Genomic DNA, 16,597 nt, shown 5'->3' with positions numbered 1-16,597 from the left:
ACAAGCTCAATCTCTGAGAAGCCAAGAGAATGCAGGGTTCTTGTTCACTAGTTTTTCTAATCAACCAATTGCTGTCTGATAAGAAGTTCTCTTCCTTATACTTTTTTTTATTATTAAATTTTTATTAAAAAAAAACAATTTGCACAGGGGCCACGCTAATCTCTGTATCGTTCCAATTTTAGTATATGTGCTGCCGAAGCGATCACTCCTTATACTTTTAAATGCCTGATATTGGTACATCCAGTCAACCACTCTCATCACTCAAAAGTACTGTCAACTGTTTGAAGGGCAAGAGATTAACTTTCTGTACTGATCCCAGAAAACATACCTCAAAGTGGCTTTTGAGACAAGATCTTCGTCCCCCAGGCTAGAGTGCAATGACACAATCTTAGCTCACCGCAGCCTCGAAATCTTGGGCTTGTGATCCTCCTGCCTCAGCCTCCTGAGTAGCTGGGACCACAGACATGCATCACATGCTCAGCTAATTTTTAAAAATTTCTGTAAAGATGGGGTCTCGCTGCTGGCCAGGCTGATTTGGAACTCAGACTCAAGCAATCCTCCTACCTTGGCCTCCCAAAGCACTGGTGTGACTGCCACATCCAGTCCCCATGGTGGCTTTAAAAAACTTTTTCCTTTGACAGTTGAAGTCAGTTTATCACAAAAATGTGTTCCTTCCTGTGGGTAGGATAAAAAAAAAAAATAAGGAAAATGGGCAGCCTTAGGGCTAGCAAACACCCGAGTAACTGGTCAGATAAAACAAGGCAAGCCTTTCCCCAAAAAAAGCTGTAGAAAAGCCTAACAGAGTAGTTCCAGGTAGGAAATTAAAGTACTTCTGTTATGCTTTCTACAATTTTTTTTTTTGGTATCAATCTATAAACCAAAACCCTTTCCCTGTTTTATTTTGTAAGAAAAACTAGTGATTTCTTTAAATAGTCATTACAATTAGTATAGAATGATTGAGAAAATCTGTGATTTGAAAACATCTATCACCACTCTAAGGGGTGGGAAGGTTGGGGAGTTTAATTAACCAAACACTGGCAGATGGGTTCTATGGTTAAAATTCTTATCAAAAACTTACCTATTCTCCTATACTTGGAAATTAAAGACAAATCTGTTCATCACTGTTTCAGGCCTCCATAGTGTAATGACCACGGCACTCAGCTGGCCCTAGTCCCTTCCCACCCCCCACGGGTTATCAGAACTTCTTTGCTGTCAGGTTATCCCATGTCATTGTCGTTGCATTTGCTTTTACTATATCCTCACTATTCCCTATCAACTCCTGCTCAGGCAGTCTGTGCAGAGATCTATGACCCCATAGGGCTTGTTTTTAAAGGATTCTTGCCTACTAATCACCCCACAGGCAAAACACACCAAATGTACAGAGGTTTGAATTGTTCCAAGGACCCTTTAGTGATAACCTCAGCGAGGTCCATCTCTGGCCATTTCCACTTTTGCCAAATCAACAGTTGCCCTACATCACCTCTAAAGACTACTTAAAGGGCAAAATGAGAATACAATGTATGTGAAAGCAAATCAGGAAAATACATACCACACTAGATTTAGTCATAGCTTACTCTGTATTTTTTTTTGAGATTTTCACTCTTGTCACCCAGACTGGAGAGCAACGGTGTGACCTTGGCTTGCTGCAACCTTCACCTCCTAGGTTCAAGTAATTCTCCTGCCTCAGCCTCCTGAGCAGCTGGGATTACAGGCGCCAGCTACCAAGCCCACCTTATTTTTATGTTCTTAGTAAAGACCCGGTTTCACCATGTTGGCCGGGCTAGTCTCCAATTCCTGACCTCAGGTGATCTACCTGCCTTGGCCTCCCAAAGTGCTGGGATTACAGGTGTGGGCCACCATGCCTGGCCTACTCTGTGCTTTTCTTTAACATACGAAGAGCTAGTAATTATGTATTTGCTTTAATTCAAAAGACACTGCATTGTTCTTCCATTAAACCAATATAGTCAAGCACTTCAAAGGACATAGCAGTTATCTCAAGTAGTTATGTCCCACGTATCAGACAATGAACCACATAATGGACCCATAACACTGTACTTTTACTATACTCAGATCTAAGTTTACATAGACAAATACTTACCATTGTATTACAACTCCCTATAGTATTCACACGGTAACATGCTGTGTTAAGTCTGTTGCCTAGGAGCAATAGGTTCAACCATACAGCCTAAGTATGTAATGGGCCATGCCTATGAAGTTTGTGTTAAGACACACTGTTGTTCACACAATAAAACAATGTTTCTTAAGACAGTATCCAGTGATTCATGACTGCATCAAACAAAAACTAAACATTTTACTCTTTAAAGAACTTTGGAAGACCAAATGTGGAACTTTTTTTTTGAGACAGGGTCTCACTGCTTGCAGTGGTGTCATCTGGGCACGCTACAACCTCCACCTCCCAGGTTCAAGTGATTCTCCTGCCTCAGCCTCCCGAGTAGCTGGGACTACAGGTGCAAGCCACCATGACCGGCGAATTCTTTTATTTTTAGTAGAGTAAGGGTTTCACCATGTCGGCCAGGCTCAAATGTGAAAATTCTGTAAATAAAATTTAAACCAGAACTTAATCCACATGCTTTAAAATATTGTTTCATAATTGAGATTTTATTGAAGACCAGTACAGACATTTCAATTTGTACACAATTCTTAACATACGTAACAAAAATCTAAAAAGCCATGTATAATTCCTTTTTAAAGTTATTCCAGTGACTTTCCAGCTTAAAATTTAGATGCAAATTTTCCGTAAGAGTCTATCAAGTACCTGTATCTTCACATGTTGATAAGCTGTTACATATGTCCCAACAATTCACAACTGAATAGCATGTACACTACATATTCAAATTTTTAATTGTTCACAGCACAGTAACAAAGTTATTAGGAAAACAGGACTATCACACCAAAGATGTTACAGAGTGCACACAATTCTGACAGGGAGAGCCACGATCAGAGTGGTTTTCTTTAGGAAACAATTCTACTAAAAAACATGGGAATAGAAGTAATTTAAAATGTTCAAGACATTAAATGCAAGACTGACTCCATATTGCCATTTAATATGCTTTGTATTATAGGATATAAAAACTAACCCCCCATCTATGGAATGTTAAGCTGACACCCAAGACAGTTAAAGCCTCCCATAATTCAATATCCCACACTATTTTCTGGTTGTACCAAAAAATAAACAACCAGAAAATGATTTCACCTCTTAAAAAAAAGCATTTACACTTAAAAAGTGGGATGAGGTGGGATTCCCTCCTTCTTAAAAATGTTTCTAGAGCTACTAAAAAACTTGCATTTACAAAATAGTTGATAAAAATATTCCTCTGGATTGTACAAGAAGGGAGACAGGGACCACTGATAAGACATGGTATATGGTTATTAATCAGACTTGGCTTCTTTCTCTCCTGCTTCATCAGAAGCTGGACTCTCCTCAGTTTTTGTTTCCCCGTTTTCTGCAGGTAAATCTTCTTTAGTTTCTTGGTTAGCCACTTCAGCCTGTTTTCCCTTTGCTCCTCTTTTCCCTTTTGTTTGCACTTTTTTGTCTGAAGATTTATCCTTCGCTGCTGCCTTTTTTGGCTTCGCTTCCACTTTTGCAGGAGGTTTCGCTGACAACCGCGCGGATCTCCTCTTGGGCTCTTCCTTGGCCGCCCCTTCGGCGGAGCTGACCTTCCTTTTGGGCATCCTGGCGGCGGGGAGGCGCGTGCCGGGTGCCCGCGGGCCGCGGCGCGCCGAAAGCCTTTGCGAAGATGGGCTGCCTGGCCGCTACCACTCCTCCCGCCGCCCGAGCTGCCGAGCCAGAGGTCAGTTTTTAAAGAAAATGGATCACTCCAGATTGGGGTATCCATTGCTCTAACCATCTTTCCCTCAATTAGGAATGCTCCAGATGTAGCAGTAGAGATTCATTTTGCTTACTCTGTTAAGAAAATTCACTTTTGGAAAGCAGAAGGAACTCAAGATCAAAACATCACCACCAAGACATGAGCTACTGTCAACAGAAGCCTGTTACAAATGAGGAACTGTAGAAAGTAAGGAAGCTCCTCTCACCTTTCTTACTGTTGCATAGCAACCCCAGACAAAGGGGTCCAGAACCAACCACAAATCTCCCTCAAATGGCGGCATGCTACTCTCTGTTTCAGTAGGTGTAGAGATTCCTCACTAGCCACAGATGAGTAATTTGCAAGGTATCTGACCAGTCATCAGATCCTAAGCTCACCAGTGCCTTTGCATTTTAGAAGTTAGGTCATTTGAGAACTCCTAAATGCTTAATTTTCAACTGAAGAGCCAACAATATAGGCAGAGATGGATTCTGTAACCATATTTTATTTGTTTATTTATTACTTTTATTTTTTGAGATGGAGTTTCACTCTTATTGCCCAGGCTAAAGTGCAATGGCATGATCTTGGCTCACTGCAACCTCTACCTCCCTGGTTCAAGCGATTCTCCTGCCTCAGCCTCCCATGGATCTAGACTTACAGGCACGTGCCACCATGCCCAGCTAATTTTTGTATTTTTAGTGGAGATGGGGTTTTACCACATTGGCCAGGCTGGTCTTGAACTCCAGACCTCAGGTGATCCACCTGCCTCGGCCTCCTAAAGTGCTGGTATTACAGGCATGAGCCACTGAGCCCAACCAACAGTATTTTAATGTATACTATTCTACATCTGTTGTTGAACATTTCGGTTGTTTCCAATTATCTGCTTTCACCAATTAGGCTGTTACCAATAAGGGGTGTACTTTTGCTGCATGAAATTGAGATGTCTTAATTTAGTCTTTTGTTCTTCATTCTTAGTCTTATTTCATTTGTTGTCAAGGGATGGGGCCTATACTGTTCTCCACATGGAAATCTGAGGCCAGGTGCATCCTGTATTTTGGTAATTTCCCAAGGATGCTTGAAAAGGTGGGATGTTCTCTCTAAGTTCATAACGTATATTTCCAGCAGGAGATAAAAATGCACAAATGACTCTGTTCATTGGCCCAAGGGCCCAGAAAGTGTGCTTCTCTCCTTAACTCCCTGCTAGGCCTCATTAGGTGGGATCCCACCAGCATGGTGACTGATGAGCTGCTAGAGGTCCCTGCCTAGCCCCTGAAGGCCTACTCTACCTCTCTGCCTCCACTTTGTCAATTACAAGGAAATTGGCAAACACAGAACCAACCCCTTCCTGCTGTTTTCCTTGTAAGAAATTCACAAAATCAGACTTGCATGTTCTTGCCCCATAGAAACTCAGGTAATGAACCTGGTATGGCAGTTTTGAAAGAAGTCATGTGGACTAAGGGCTGGGAGAATATGATACAGGTGAAAACATGGCGTTAGGATCTACTTTGAATTAGATCCAACACTTTCGCAAGATGTTAATAGTTTTTAAAAAGACACACATACTGAAAATATTTTTAGAATGAATCCAGTCTCCTCTACTTACTACTTATGTGGCTTTGAGATGTGATTTTTACATTATCAGGGCACAGGGAGGCCTAAATGAGCAACGTGTGCTCAATGACATTAATTCTGTCTTTCATCAGCTATTGTTTCTTGGTCTATTAACTAAAGGCTCCTTTCATCCTCCCATTCATTTTTGTCATTTAGATTGTTTATAAAACCCAAAGGTGGTTTCAGATCTGGACCTGTGGAGTTCTGGCCAGTGACTTACCTCAGGCATTGAGGTGATATTGCAGGGTGGCTGAGAAACAGAGCTTCTCCGCCTGACCTCCCAAAAAGGCCAATAGTTTTGTTGAAGTCCTGGCTGCAGCGTCTGTGTCCGGCAGTCTCCACCCTCCTAGCTGTCGCAAAGTCTCTGTTCAGCTAGTGCTCTCTCCACTGCCCCCAGCTCCTAAACTTTCACAGCTTTTTTTTTTTTTTTTTAGACCGAGTCTCCTCTGTCACCCAGGCTGGAGTGCAGTGGTACAATCTCAGCTTGCTGCAACAACCACCTCCCAGGTTCAAGCAATTCTTCTGCCTCAGCCTCCCCAGTAGCTTGAACTACAGGTGTGCGCCACCATGCCCAGCTAATTCCGGTTAATTTTTTTGTATTTTTAGTAGAGATGGGGTTTCACCATATTAGCCAGGGTGCTCTCGATCTTCTGACCCTGTCACACCCTTCTAAATAAAGGGGAACCCTTGCATCCTGATTTGACCCCTTGTCAGCAATTAAACTATGTGTAAATTGGGCCAAGTATCGAAGACCCCTTAACAGTAATTGCTAAAACCTGCTACACTTAAACAAATGATGTGTAACCTAAACTTAAAAACTGAAGGAGGAGCTAGGCTTTAGAAGCTGTTACACTAATAAATGGAATATCCATTTTAAACTTCAAAAAAAGCTAAATCAGCCGGGTACAGTGGTTCACACCTGTAATCTCAATGCTTTGGGAGGCCGAGGTGGGCGGATCACTTGAGGCGAGGAGTTCCAGCCTGGCCAACATTACAAAACCTCATCTCTACTAAAAATACAAAAATTAGCCAAGCATGGTGACAAGCACCTGTAATCTCAGCTACTTGGGAGGCTGAGGCATGAGAATCACTTGAACCCAGGTGGTGAAGGTTGCAGTGAGCTGAGATAGCACCACTACCCTCCAGCCAGGGAGACACACAGAGTGAGACTTTGTCTAAAAAAATAAATAAAATAACCTAAATGACCTTTTTTAGACACAAGAAAACTCTTGCATTGGTTAATGAGGGTGGGATGGGCATGGACTGAACAGAATTTAGGAGGGATTGAGAGTGAGGAACAATCAGCCCCAAGGGATTTAACAGCCTCAGGCCAGACTGAGCCGGTCCCAGGTGTGCTGGCTGCCCCTGCACTCCACCCTGGGGTTCAGGGTTAATTGCCTTTGGATTACCACTTGGTTGAGAGGAGGCCACTGGGCACTGAGAGTAGCCGAGGATTAATGACCTGGATCCCTTTCCCCACTCGGATGACTTGTGTCCCACCCAGCCCTCACATCCTTCCTTCCCCAGCAATACTGAGGTGACGGTCATCCTAGCTAGCTTCACCCTCATCTCTGGATTGGTCAAATCACCAGATTTTTTCCTTTTTCACCCCCGAGGCACACTGTGAAAATTAATCATAGATGCCTGCCTGTGAGAGGGAAAGAATCTTCTACAACCATGGGTCAAACTCAAACCTATGGAGTCCACATCTTTTTCTTTTTTTTTAATCTCTCTCCCATCTAACTTCGTGATGGTTAGTATCTGTTGGGTGCCAACAAACAAACTTAGGAGAGGATCAATAGAAAAATGTGAGCCAGGCATGGTGGCCACCTCGCTTTGGAAGGCTGAGGTGGGAAGACAGTTTGAGGCCAGTGGTTCAAGACCTGCCTGGGCAACATAGAGAGATCTCCCGCTAACTCTGCAAAAAATTAGGAAATTAGCCAGGCATGGTGTTGTGCATCTGTAGTTCCAGCTACTCAGGAAGGTGATGCAGTAGGATGTCTTGGACCAAGGAGCTCGAAGTTGCCGTGAGCCATGGTCATGCCACTGCACTCCAGCCTGGGTGACAGACAGAGACCCTGTCTCTAGGGGGGAAAAAAAAAGAAAGAAAAAAAGAATGAGGCCGGATGCAGTGGCTCATGCCTGTAATCCCAACACTTTGGGAGGCCAAGGCAGGCGGATCATCTGAGGTCAGGAGTCATTCTGATCTTCCTGGCCAACATGGTGAAACCCTATCTCTACTAAAAAATATAAAAATTAGCTGGGCGTGATGTCAGGCACCTGTAATCCCAGCTACTCCAGAGGCTGAGGCAGGAGAATTGCTTGAGCCCCAGAGGCAGAGGTTGCAGTGAGCCTAGATCATGCCACTGCACTCCAGCCTGAGCGACAGACTGAGACTCTGTCTCAAAGGAAGGAAGGGAGGGAGGCAGGGAGGGAGGGAAGGAAAGAAGTCTTAAGAAAGAGAAAACAAAAGAAAATAAGGTAGCTAATTAAGTGAGGGAAGAACAACTGTGAACCCTTCGCAGGGAGGATGTGTGGCAATCATACCACTAGCTACTATGTGTTAAGAATTGTTTTAAGGACATTGCTATATTATCTCATCTAAGCCACCCAGCTGTTGACCTAAGGAAAGAACCTGAGGCAAAATTAATATGGTTTATTTGGGCCAGGATTAAGGACTGTAGCCCAGGACACTTCCAAGTTGCCTTGGAGGAGTTTCACTCTTGTTGCAGGCTGGAGTGCGATGGCGAGATCTTGACTCACCACAACCTCTGCCTCCTAGGCTCAAGTGATTCTCCTGCCTCAGCCTTCCAAGTATCTGGGATTACAGGCATGCACCACCGTGCCCAGCTAATTTGGTATTTTTAGTAGAGACGGGGTTTGTCCATGTTGGTCAGGCTGGTCTCGAACTCCAGACCTCAGGTGATCCTGCTCTCTCAGCCTCCCAAAGTGCAGGAATTACAGGAGTGAGCCACTGTGCCTGGCCCAGCATCTTGCATCAATTTTAAGGCATCTTGACATCAGCTAACCTAGATCTCACATAAGCAAGTGGCTTCAAGAAATAATTTAGTTCAAGGGACAGTGAGACATGACTTCTGTCATACATTGTCATGTTTCAGTGCTTCTCTGGGCCTGATAATGAAAGGGGTCCTGCATTCCTCAAATAAGGAGTTTATTTTCTTTCTCACAACTCCAAAGAAAGATATGATCATCCTGATTTTGCTGATGAGGAACCCAAGACATAGATAAAGTAGATTGTTCACAGTCCTGAAACTAGTGGTGGGTCAGAATGCAGACACACCAAGGCGGACTCTAGAACCCAAGTTACGGCGTTACCCCGCCCACCCACCTCTCACACTCCCAAGGGATTAGAAGAGCTACCCAGTGAAAAGCAGAGGATGGGGAGGAAGGGAGGGGCGCAAAACAAAAATTTTAAAAATTAAAAAAAAGAAAAAAGCATAGGATGAGCACTATGGTTATGAATTCAGTGAAACTGACTCAGGGAACTCGACATATGTTTTCTATAATTCAGATTCTTAGGGACAAATGTTCCCATGAAATTGCCGATCAGTAGAGAAACTGGATTTATTCTGGATACTATTTCTGCAAACGTGAGAATGGATATAGGACTTTGTATTGCCCTTAAAAGGTTTCATGAGATATTAAATAGCTCTAGAAAAAATGCTGATCAGTTTGGGGTTTGGCCTGGAGATAATTAGTGTGGAATCAAAGTACGTCATAGGGGGCCAGGGGCAGTGGCTCACACCTGTAATCCTACTACTTTGGGAGGCCGAGACACCTTAAGGTGGGTGATACTTATATTTCAGACTATATTCAGTGTGGCCCCTTCCCAAATCACCGGTTGTGGGGAGAACCGCACAGCTGCCTCTGTGCACAGGAAGTGGCCTCTCTGTATCAAATCAGGGTCCCCCTCTTTCTGACTCTAGAATTTTGCTTTCCAAGGCCACTTACCTAGCATGCCCGCACTTGCTACTCAAGTATTATAACGTGAGTAGTTGTATGATTGTGCTTACCTCATTCTTCAGTTCATGGTCTGGGCTCTCCCTTCTCTTGTTTTTGACTTCTTGGGTTCTGCCTTTATCTCATGTCTTTCCTTGTCTCTAGCTCTATGTTCCAACGTTTCTCCTTTCTTGGAGACGCAAGATTCTTTATGATGAAACTTCTGCTCTTCCCTCCCTGCTTTTCTTCACTACAGGCTTCAGATAAAGTTGAGTCATGGTTCTCTCATTTCCTCTATCGTCTACCCCTGGTTTCTTACTGCTCCCTCTTGTTGATTGTTTAATATTAGGAAGGTATAATGGTTAATACTGAGAGTCAGTCAACTTGATTGGATTGAAGGATACAAAGTGTTTTACTGGGTGTGTCTGTGAGGGTGTTGCCAAAAGAGATGAACATTTCAGTCAGTGGTCTGGGGAAGGCAGATCCACCCTCAATCCTGGTGGGCACAATCTAATCAGCTGCCAGCAAATATAAAGTAGGCAGAAAAACATGAAAAGAGAGACTGCCCCAGCTTCCCGGCCCACACTTTTCTCCAGTGTTGGATGTTTCCTGCCCTCCAACATTGGACTCCAAGTTTTTTGATCCTTCTGGTTACCATTTCTAGAGGGAATATGGAAAGAATCCAGAGTGGACAAGGGCAGCCTCACATTAGGACCCCATCCAATGAGCATGTCTGTCCCCTTCCAGCACTGCCAGGACTCTAGGGGCCCAGGATGGGCATAGCTGTGGCAGAGATGAGAGGCAGCCTGTGGGAGGCTGTGAGCCCAGGTGGACGCCCGAGACAGTATGGTCCTTGCAGCCACAAGGTCTGCAGGCAGTGCCTCAAGCATCACAGCAGCTGCAGTGCAGGCACCTGACTGTGGATGACTCCATGGGGGTAGTGAGCAGCTGACCCAAGGTGCCAGGCCCAGTGCTGCATCTACAGGGTCAGCTAGTCTTCGGTGCTGCCAAGGAGGGTTTATGAGCTGCTTCTCCTCTGCTATCGGGAAACACCCTGATTGGGCGGGTAGAGGCTGAAGTTTCCACAATTAGCTGGAGAAAGAGGGGATCTTGAGAAACAGTGGGTTTTGTTGCAATTGTATGTGTGCCACTCCCCAGCTCTGAAGGGCATGAGCAAGACTGAAAGTTGTGAAATGTACCAGGGAAGACACTGTGGTTCTATGGTGACAGTGGCAATGAAGGTCTCAAAAACTGGGTGATGGGTCAGCTTGACCCAGCATGTTAGCAACCACGCATTTGAACAGAAGGAAATGAAAAATAAAATAGAAGGACGAGTGAAGGAAATTGGGATCTCTTTTCATGGAGGCACAGAATGGTGAGAAATGTCATTAAATGTTTTAAAATAAAAGTGCTTTTGGAAAGGAGGAAGCCAAAGAAAGGTTTTATCCTGCAAATAGAGTTCTGGCTATATGGAAGTTTAAATGAAAGGCATGGATGCAGGAAGCAGGTAGAGAAATGCACCAGCAGCCAGAAAAATACAAAAGAACAATTGCTACGCCAAATGATGGGATGAGAAAAAGTCCCAGAGAACTAGCCAGGAGTGGTGGCTCACACCTATAATCCCAGCACTTTGGGAGGCTGAGGCGGGCAAATCACCTGAGGTCAGGAGTTCAAGACCAGCCTGGCCAACATGAAAAAACTTAACCCCTACTGAAAATAAAAAAAATTAGTGGGGCATGGTGGCGTGCGCCTGTAATCCCAGCTACCCAGGAGGCTGAGGCAGGAAAATCATTGGAACCCTGGAGGCTGAAGCTGCAGTGAGCCAAGACCATGCCACTGCACTCCAGCCTGAGCAACAGAGCAAGACGCCATCTCCAAAATAATAAAAATAATAATAAGGGGGAACTTCAGTCTTGAGGAAACAGAGCCTTTTACTCCAAGAACGGAGCAATCACAGATATGGGGATAAAAAAAATTCCTTGGGGATGCCTGTAAATGTGTAAGAAGCGGTCAGCAGGTGGGGTGGGGAAACCACTACAAGAAAGAGAAAACAGAAGATGCGAGTATGAAAAGCTGTATTTGCAGATCTTTCTGGGCCTTTCCTACGTTGGTACTGTTTAAGAACAAGAGTGCCTGTGTGTGTGTATCCACCACTTTAAACTTTTTCTATTCCTGTATTTTTGAAATGTTTACAATAAATATGCACCATGCAGAAAGAAGAAAGAAAGGAAGAAAGGAAGAAAGAAAGAAAGAAAGAAAGAAAGAAAGAAAGAAAGAAAGAAAGAAAGAAAGAAAGGAAGGAAGGAAGGAAGGAAGGAAGGAAGGAAGGAAGGAAGGAAAGAAAGAGAAAGAGAGAGAGAGAAAGAGAAAAAGAGAAAGAAAGAAAGAAGGAAGAGAAAGAAAAGAAAAGCTGTATTTGGTCCCAGCTAACTCACACAAATGGCTAATGGTGCATACACCCAATGGACACCTTGCTCAGATGACGATGCCACCACCCCTGCAAGGATTCTAGGATGTGTTGACCTGGTCACACAGAGAGAAGGCACTCAAGAGGCAAGAGAAAGGAAGGCAGTGCCTTTTGTCAGATTTGCCTTCCCACTGAGGGATTCTGAGGAGGGTTTAAGGGAAGGAGGCCATTTCGGACGGGTTGCTATTTCTGAGAACAGGATCGGGAGAAGCAGGGATTAACTAGGGACTGGTGCTGCCATGAGGGCCATGGGTCTAAGCAATGGGGTGTCCACACTAACAAATGAAAATAGCAAAGTGCATCAGGTGTGTCCTTGGAACAAATCAGTTATCACTCAAAGACAGGGTTATGGCATGTTACAGCTTTGAGGCGAACCTTGTCTTCTGCTTACTTTGCACACGGCTTTGCCTGTCTCTGTCCTCCCAGCCTGATTAAAGGTAGGGCTGCTTTTTTGTTTCTCAGTTTTAGCTGATTTTTATTCTTTCAGTCCTGGTCAGGTTTTTCTCTTTCAGTCCCCTGTTTTGGCCATGGGTAGACAGGACATTATTCTAGATTTTCACCATAACCCAGTCTAGAGGCAGTTATGACAACACAGCCTGTAGAAGCAAGGAAGCTCAGCATTCCTCCTGTTGCTGGGTAAGCTGGGGATCATGTGACAGGACAATGGCTTTGTGTTGGCATCTGGGACTCCAGAGATCACAAATTTAAACACAAATACTAGAAGAATAGGTCATGATCAGGGTTTGTAGTTTATTTCTAAACCAAGACTCAACTTTACTCAAATTTAAAAAGCCCCAACCCTAATCTGCAGAACCTACAGAACCAGATATGGGGGTATTATTAAATTATCTAATCTGATTTTCATGTTTGTGTCGTGAATCTTTTTAGAAATGTTAGAGTCTAGAGAGGTCTGTGGAAATGCAAGCAAAGCAGTCTTTTAAGGTGGCATAGTTTTTTAAATATCTCTTTATTTATTTATTTATTTATTTATTAGAATTAGGATCTCACTGTATTGCCCAGGCTAGAATTCAGTGGCTATTCATGGGCGCAAGCATAGCACACTACAGTCTCAAGCCTCCTGAGTAGCTAGGACTACAGGCACGTGCCAAAGTGCCTGGCAAAGTGGCATATGTTTCTCCTTAAGAGGCCTTTTAGAGTATCTAGAACAGTTCTGTTTCTAACCACCACCTGTCCAATTTTATGAGTCTCCTGGCTGAGGTTCTCTATGACCATGAGAGCTCTATGACCATGAGAACCATATTCTTGAACCATAGGATCAGGGATTTTCTCCTTCTTTAAGCCTTTTGTAAAGTATAGCATGAAGAGGCATGGGAAGAGGAGAAGACAGCCCATGATTCCTCTTCAGTATTTAAAGTTTTTGAACTTAGATTAGGTCTAACTTTTCTCATCTCTCATTAGAGAATCACATTCTCTGACTTCTTTTTCCAAAAAGGGAACTTTATGGGCCAAACTAACCCTGGATCATGTGAGGGTCTATCCTTGAGGCAGGCATTAATTACCAAGATAACAAGTCCCTGTCCAATATGCAGGTAATAGCCAATGGGTTTTCAGGCTGCAAATCCAAACCCATTAATAAGGACCACCAGTCTTTAGCCAAAACACTAAGGAGTTGGCAAGCAGTATTATAATGTGTTACACCTTTGCGTGTGATTCAGGCCACTGATGTTTTTAGTATGGAGATCATCAGGTAGATCTAAACCAAAATTACTTGGACCTGACTCTGTCTATATGCTATAAGGGCTACACAAGTATGGCAGCCTCTAACCATTCCCCAATTCTTTCTCAGGTTCTATTTCCAGGAAAGTTTGGTTACAAAAGCTAAGTCCTATGATATGTACCTGAGTGCCATACCTGCCTAACTAAAACAAAGCACTAATTTAAAAAAAGTTAATGAGGCAATTGGGAAGATTTAAACACAGATGATGTTTGCTAATATTAAGAAATTATTTTTTTTAAAGATGTGGTAGTATTTTTTAAAGTCTTTATCTTTTAGAGATATGTACTAAAATATATACATAAGAATATAATAGGGTGTTCAAAATTTGATTCAAAATAACTAGGGGACTTTAAAAATTCATTAAACGGAAAAATTTTGCATTCACAATAGAAAAAAAAAAAACCTAGGAATACCACCTAAAGAAATGAGAAACTTCTATCTAAAAAGCAATAAAACTTGGGTTTACTAATGTTCTTAGATAAATAAATAATGAAATAATAAATATAGGAAGAATAAATTTTTCATACCAGATTGATTGATTAAACTTATACAATTCCCATTAAATATCCCAATGGGTTTTTCTAAAATTTGACAATTTTTTTTTTTTTTTTTTTTTTTTTTTTTTTTTTTTTTTTTTTTTTTTTTTTTTTCAGATTTTATCTGCGACAGGAATTCTTAAACTAAGATGCATGGATAAAATTCAGGGGTTCTGTGATCTTGAATGGGAAAACATTATGCTTTTGTTTTCACTAGACTCTAACTGAAATGTAACATTTTCTTTACTTATGAATGTAGGTAGCAAAACATGGTAATATTAGCAGTCCCTGGGACTTTGTCTCCATTAGAAATCACAGTTATTTTCATATTACATTATGGTTGTTATAGCTATTTAGAAATATCACTTATGGCCAGGTACAGTGGCTCATGCCTGTAATCCCAGCACTTTGGGAGGCCGAGGTGGGTGGATCACAAGGTCAAGAGATTGAGACCATCCTGGCCAACATGGTGAAACCCTGTCTCTACTAAAAATACAAAATCAGCTGGGTGTGGTGGCACATGCCTGTAGTCCCGGCTACTCCGGAAGCTGAGGCAGGAGAATCACTTGAATCAGGAGGCAGAGGTTGCAGTTAGCCGAGATCCCGCCACAGCACTCCAGCCTGACTAGAGTGAAATTCTGTTTCAAAAAAAAAAAAGAAATATCACTTATGATCATCACCACTTTGAGACTGTGGTTGTAGGTATTAGACCTGCTGCTAGGTCTTGTAATTAATGCATTAATAAAGAAGTACATATTTACTACTCATAAGGTTTAAATGTTTTGATGACTATTTTTAAATAAAATTGGCTTTCTTTTTAATTCCGTTTATCTGAGAAAGGGTTCAAAGGTTTTAATAAAGGGAGCCATGGCACAGAAAACCTCAAGAACTGATGTTCTAGATGAGTAGGCATGTGAAAAATGCTAAAATTAATATTTAAGAATAATGTGAAAAAGTCTTATGAAGTATTTAACACATTCAAAGAGCTCAGGAATTAAACAGATGTGGTCCTGATACAAAAATAACTAGATGGATAACTTGTAATGATAGCTAGACTGATAAATGCTAAAGAATAGCATTCAAAGCAGATCAGGCACAAATAAGAATGTAATGTATGACAAAGACAGAGCCCCAGTTTAGTGGAGAAAGGAAGAATTATTTACTACATGAAGCTGGGACAATAGGCTGGCTGTTAGGGATCAAAAAAAAATTAGCATCACCTTATACAATTCACTAAAATTAAATTCCATTTAGATTGAAAAGTTAAATGTAAAAACAAGACAGATAAGACCGTGAAAGAATTCTAAGGAACATGGGCCAGGTGCTGTGGCTCACACCTGTAATCCCAGCACTTTGGGAGGCTGAGACAGGAGGACTGCTTGAGGCCAGGATCTTGAGATCAACCTGGCTGAGCAACAAAGCCAGACTCCACCTCTACCAAAAAAATTGGGTTACAAATCAGTATATATACATTATTCCATTTCTGAAACACACACACATACATGAAAAAAAAAAAAAAAAAAGTTAAGGAACATATGAAAGTTTGAAAGCTCCCCTACCCAACAGGAGAGAGATTATTTTATAAAACAGGAAATCCAAACTATTTTCATAAATTCTAGGTATCTGACTGGAAATCATACAGTGTATTAAGTACCTTCGAGTGATCCTGAACAGAAGGAAATGACTCTGACAGCACGAGAACACAGGGGCGCACCAGGTCCTCTCTATTTACTCCCTAAACCCTACCATCTCAACAGCAGCAGCACAGCGCGCACCCCATTTCCTACCACTGCTACACGATTAGTTTTTGTTTTGTTTTTGTTTTAATGAAACAGGGCCTCATCACATTGCCCAGCTGGACTCAAACTCCTGGGCTCAAACGATCCTCCTGCCTCAGCCTCCCAAAGTGCCGGGATTAGAGGTGTGAGCCACTGCACCCAGCCTAATTCTTTTCTGGTTTCCACCATATGCCTCTTATTCCTCTTACTTCAGTCATTTCCACTAGCTTCAGCTCTATTTCTCTCTACCATCTCTCTTCCCTTCATGTTGATTAATTTCTTTGTATTTGTGCCCTTGATTATTATCAGAGCCCGTGAGTCATTAAACGTTTTCCTCTACCATCATCCTTCATCATCAAGGCCCTCAATCAGGGTATCAGGAAAGCCGAGTAAGCTGACAAAGAAGGTAAGCTGGGACCTAGATCTTTGGAATGAAGGACGCAAGACTAACCGGGTGCAGTGGCTCAGGCCTGTAATCCCAGCACTTTGGGAAGCAAAGGTGGGCAGATCACCTGAGATCAAGAATTAGAGACCAGCCTGGCCAACATGATGAAATCCTGTCTCTACTAAAACCACAAAAATTAGCTGGGCATGGTGATGCACTGTAGTCCCAGCAGCTCTGGAGGCTGAGGCAGGAGAATCACTTGGACTTGGGAGGCGAAGGTTGTAGTGAGCTGAGA

General features: G+C 42.6%; 2 protein-coding genes and 1 pseudogene across 2 annotated transcripts in view; all 3 read right to left on the bottom strand.

Annotated features, from left to right (window-relative positions):
- PLEKHF2 (pleckstrin homology and FYVE domain containing 2) overlaps window positions 1-9,495 on the bottom strand; it is a 62,657-nt gene extending 53,162 nt beyond the window's left edge. The window contains exon 1 of the mRNA XM_037741880.1: window positions 9,473-9,495. The gene's annotated coding sequence lies outside the window, so the exon portion shown is untranslated. The remainder of the gene's footprint in view (window positions 1-9,472) is intronic.
- LOC119472623 lies at window positions 107-206 on the bottom strand (annotated as a pseudogene).
- On the bottom strand, window positions 2,612-3,827 carry LOC108310928 (non-histone chromosomal protein HMG-14). The gene has a single exon (XM_017538146.2). The coding sequence runs from the start codon at window positions 3,691-3,693 to the stop codon at window positions 3,391-3,393; it is 303 nt and encodes a 100-aa protein (XP_017393635.1). The 5' UTR covers window positions 3,694-3,827; the 3' UTR covers window positions 2,612-3,390.
- Window positions 9,496-16,597: the final 7,102 nt, after the last annotated feature.

Source organism: Cebus imitator, unplaced genomic scaffold (assembly GCF_001604975.1).
Source record: "Cebus imitator isolate Cc_AM_T3 unplaced genomic scaffold, Cebus_imitator-1.0 Scaffold109, whole genome shotgun sequence".
In the NCBI taxonomy this organism is placed as follows: domain Eukaryota; kingdom Metazoa; phylum Chordata; class Mammalia; order Primates; family Cebidae; genus Cebus; species Cebus imitator.
The sequence above is the reverse complement of the archived record's forward strand: the minus strand, read 5'-3'. Positions and strand labels throughout refer to the sequence as shown.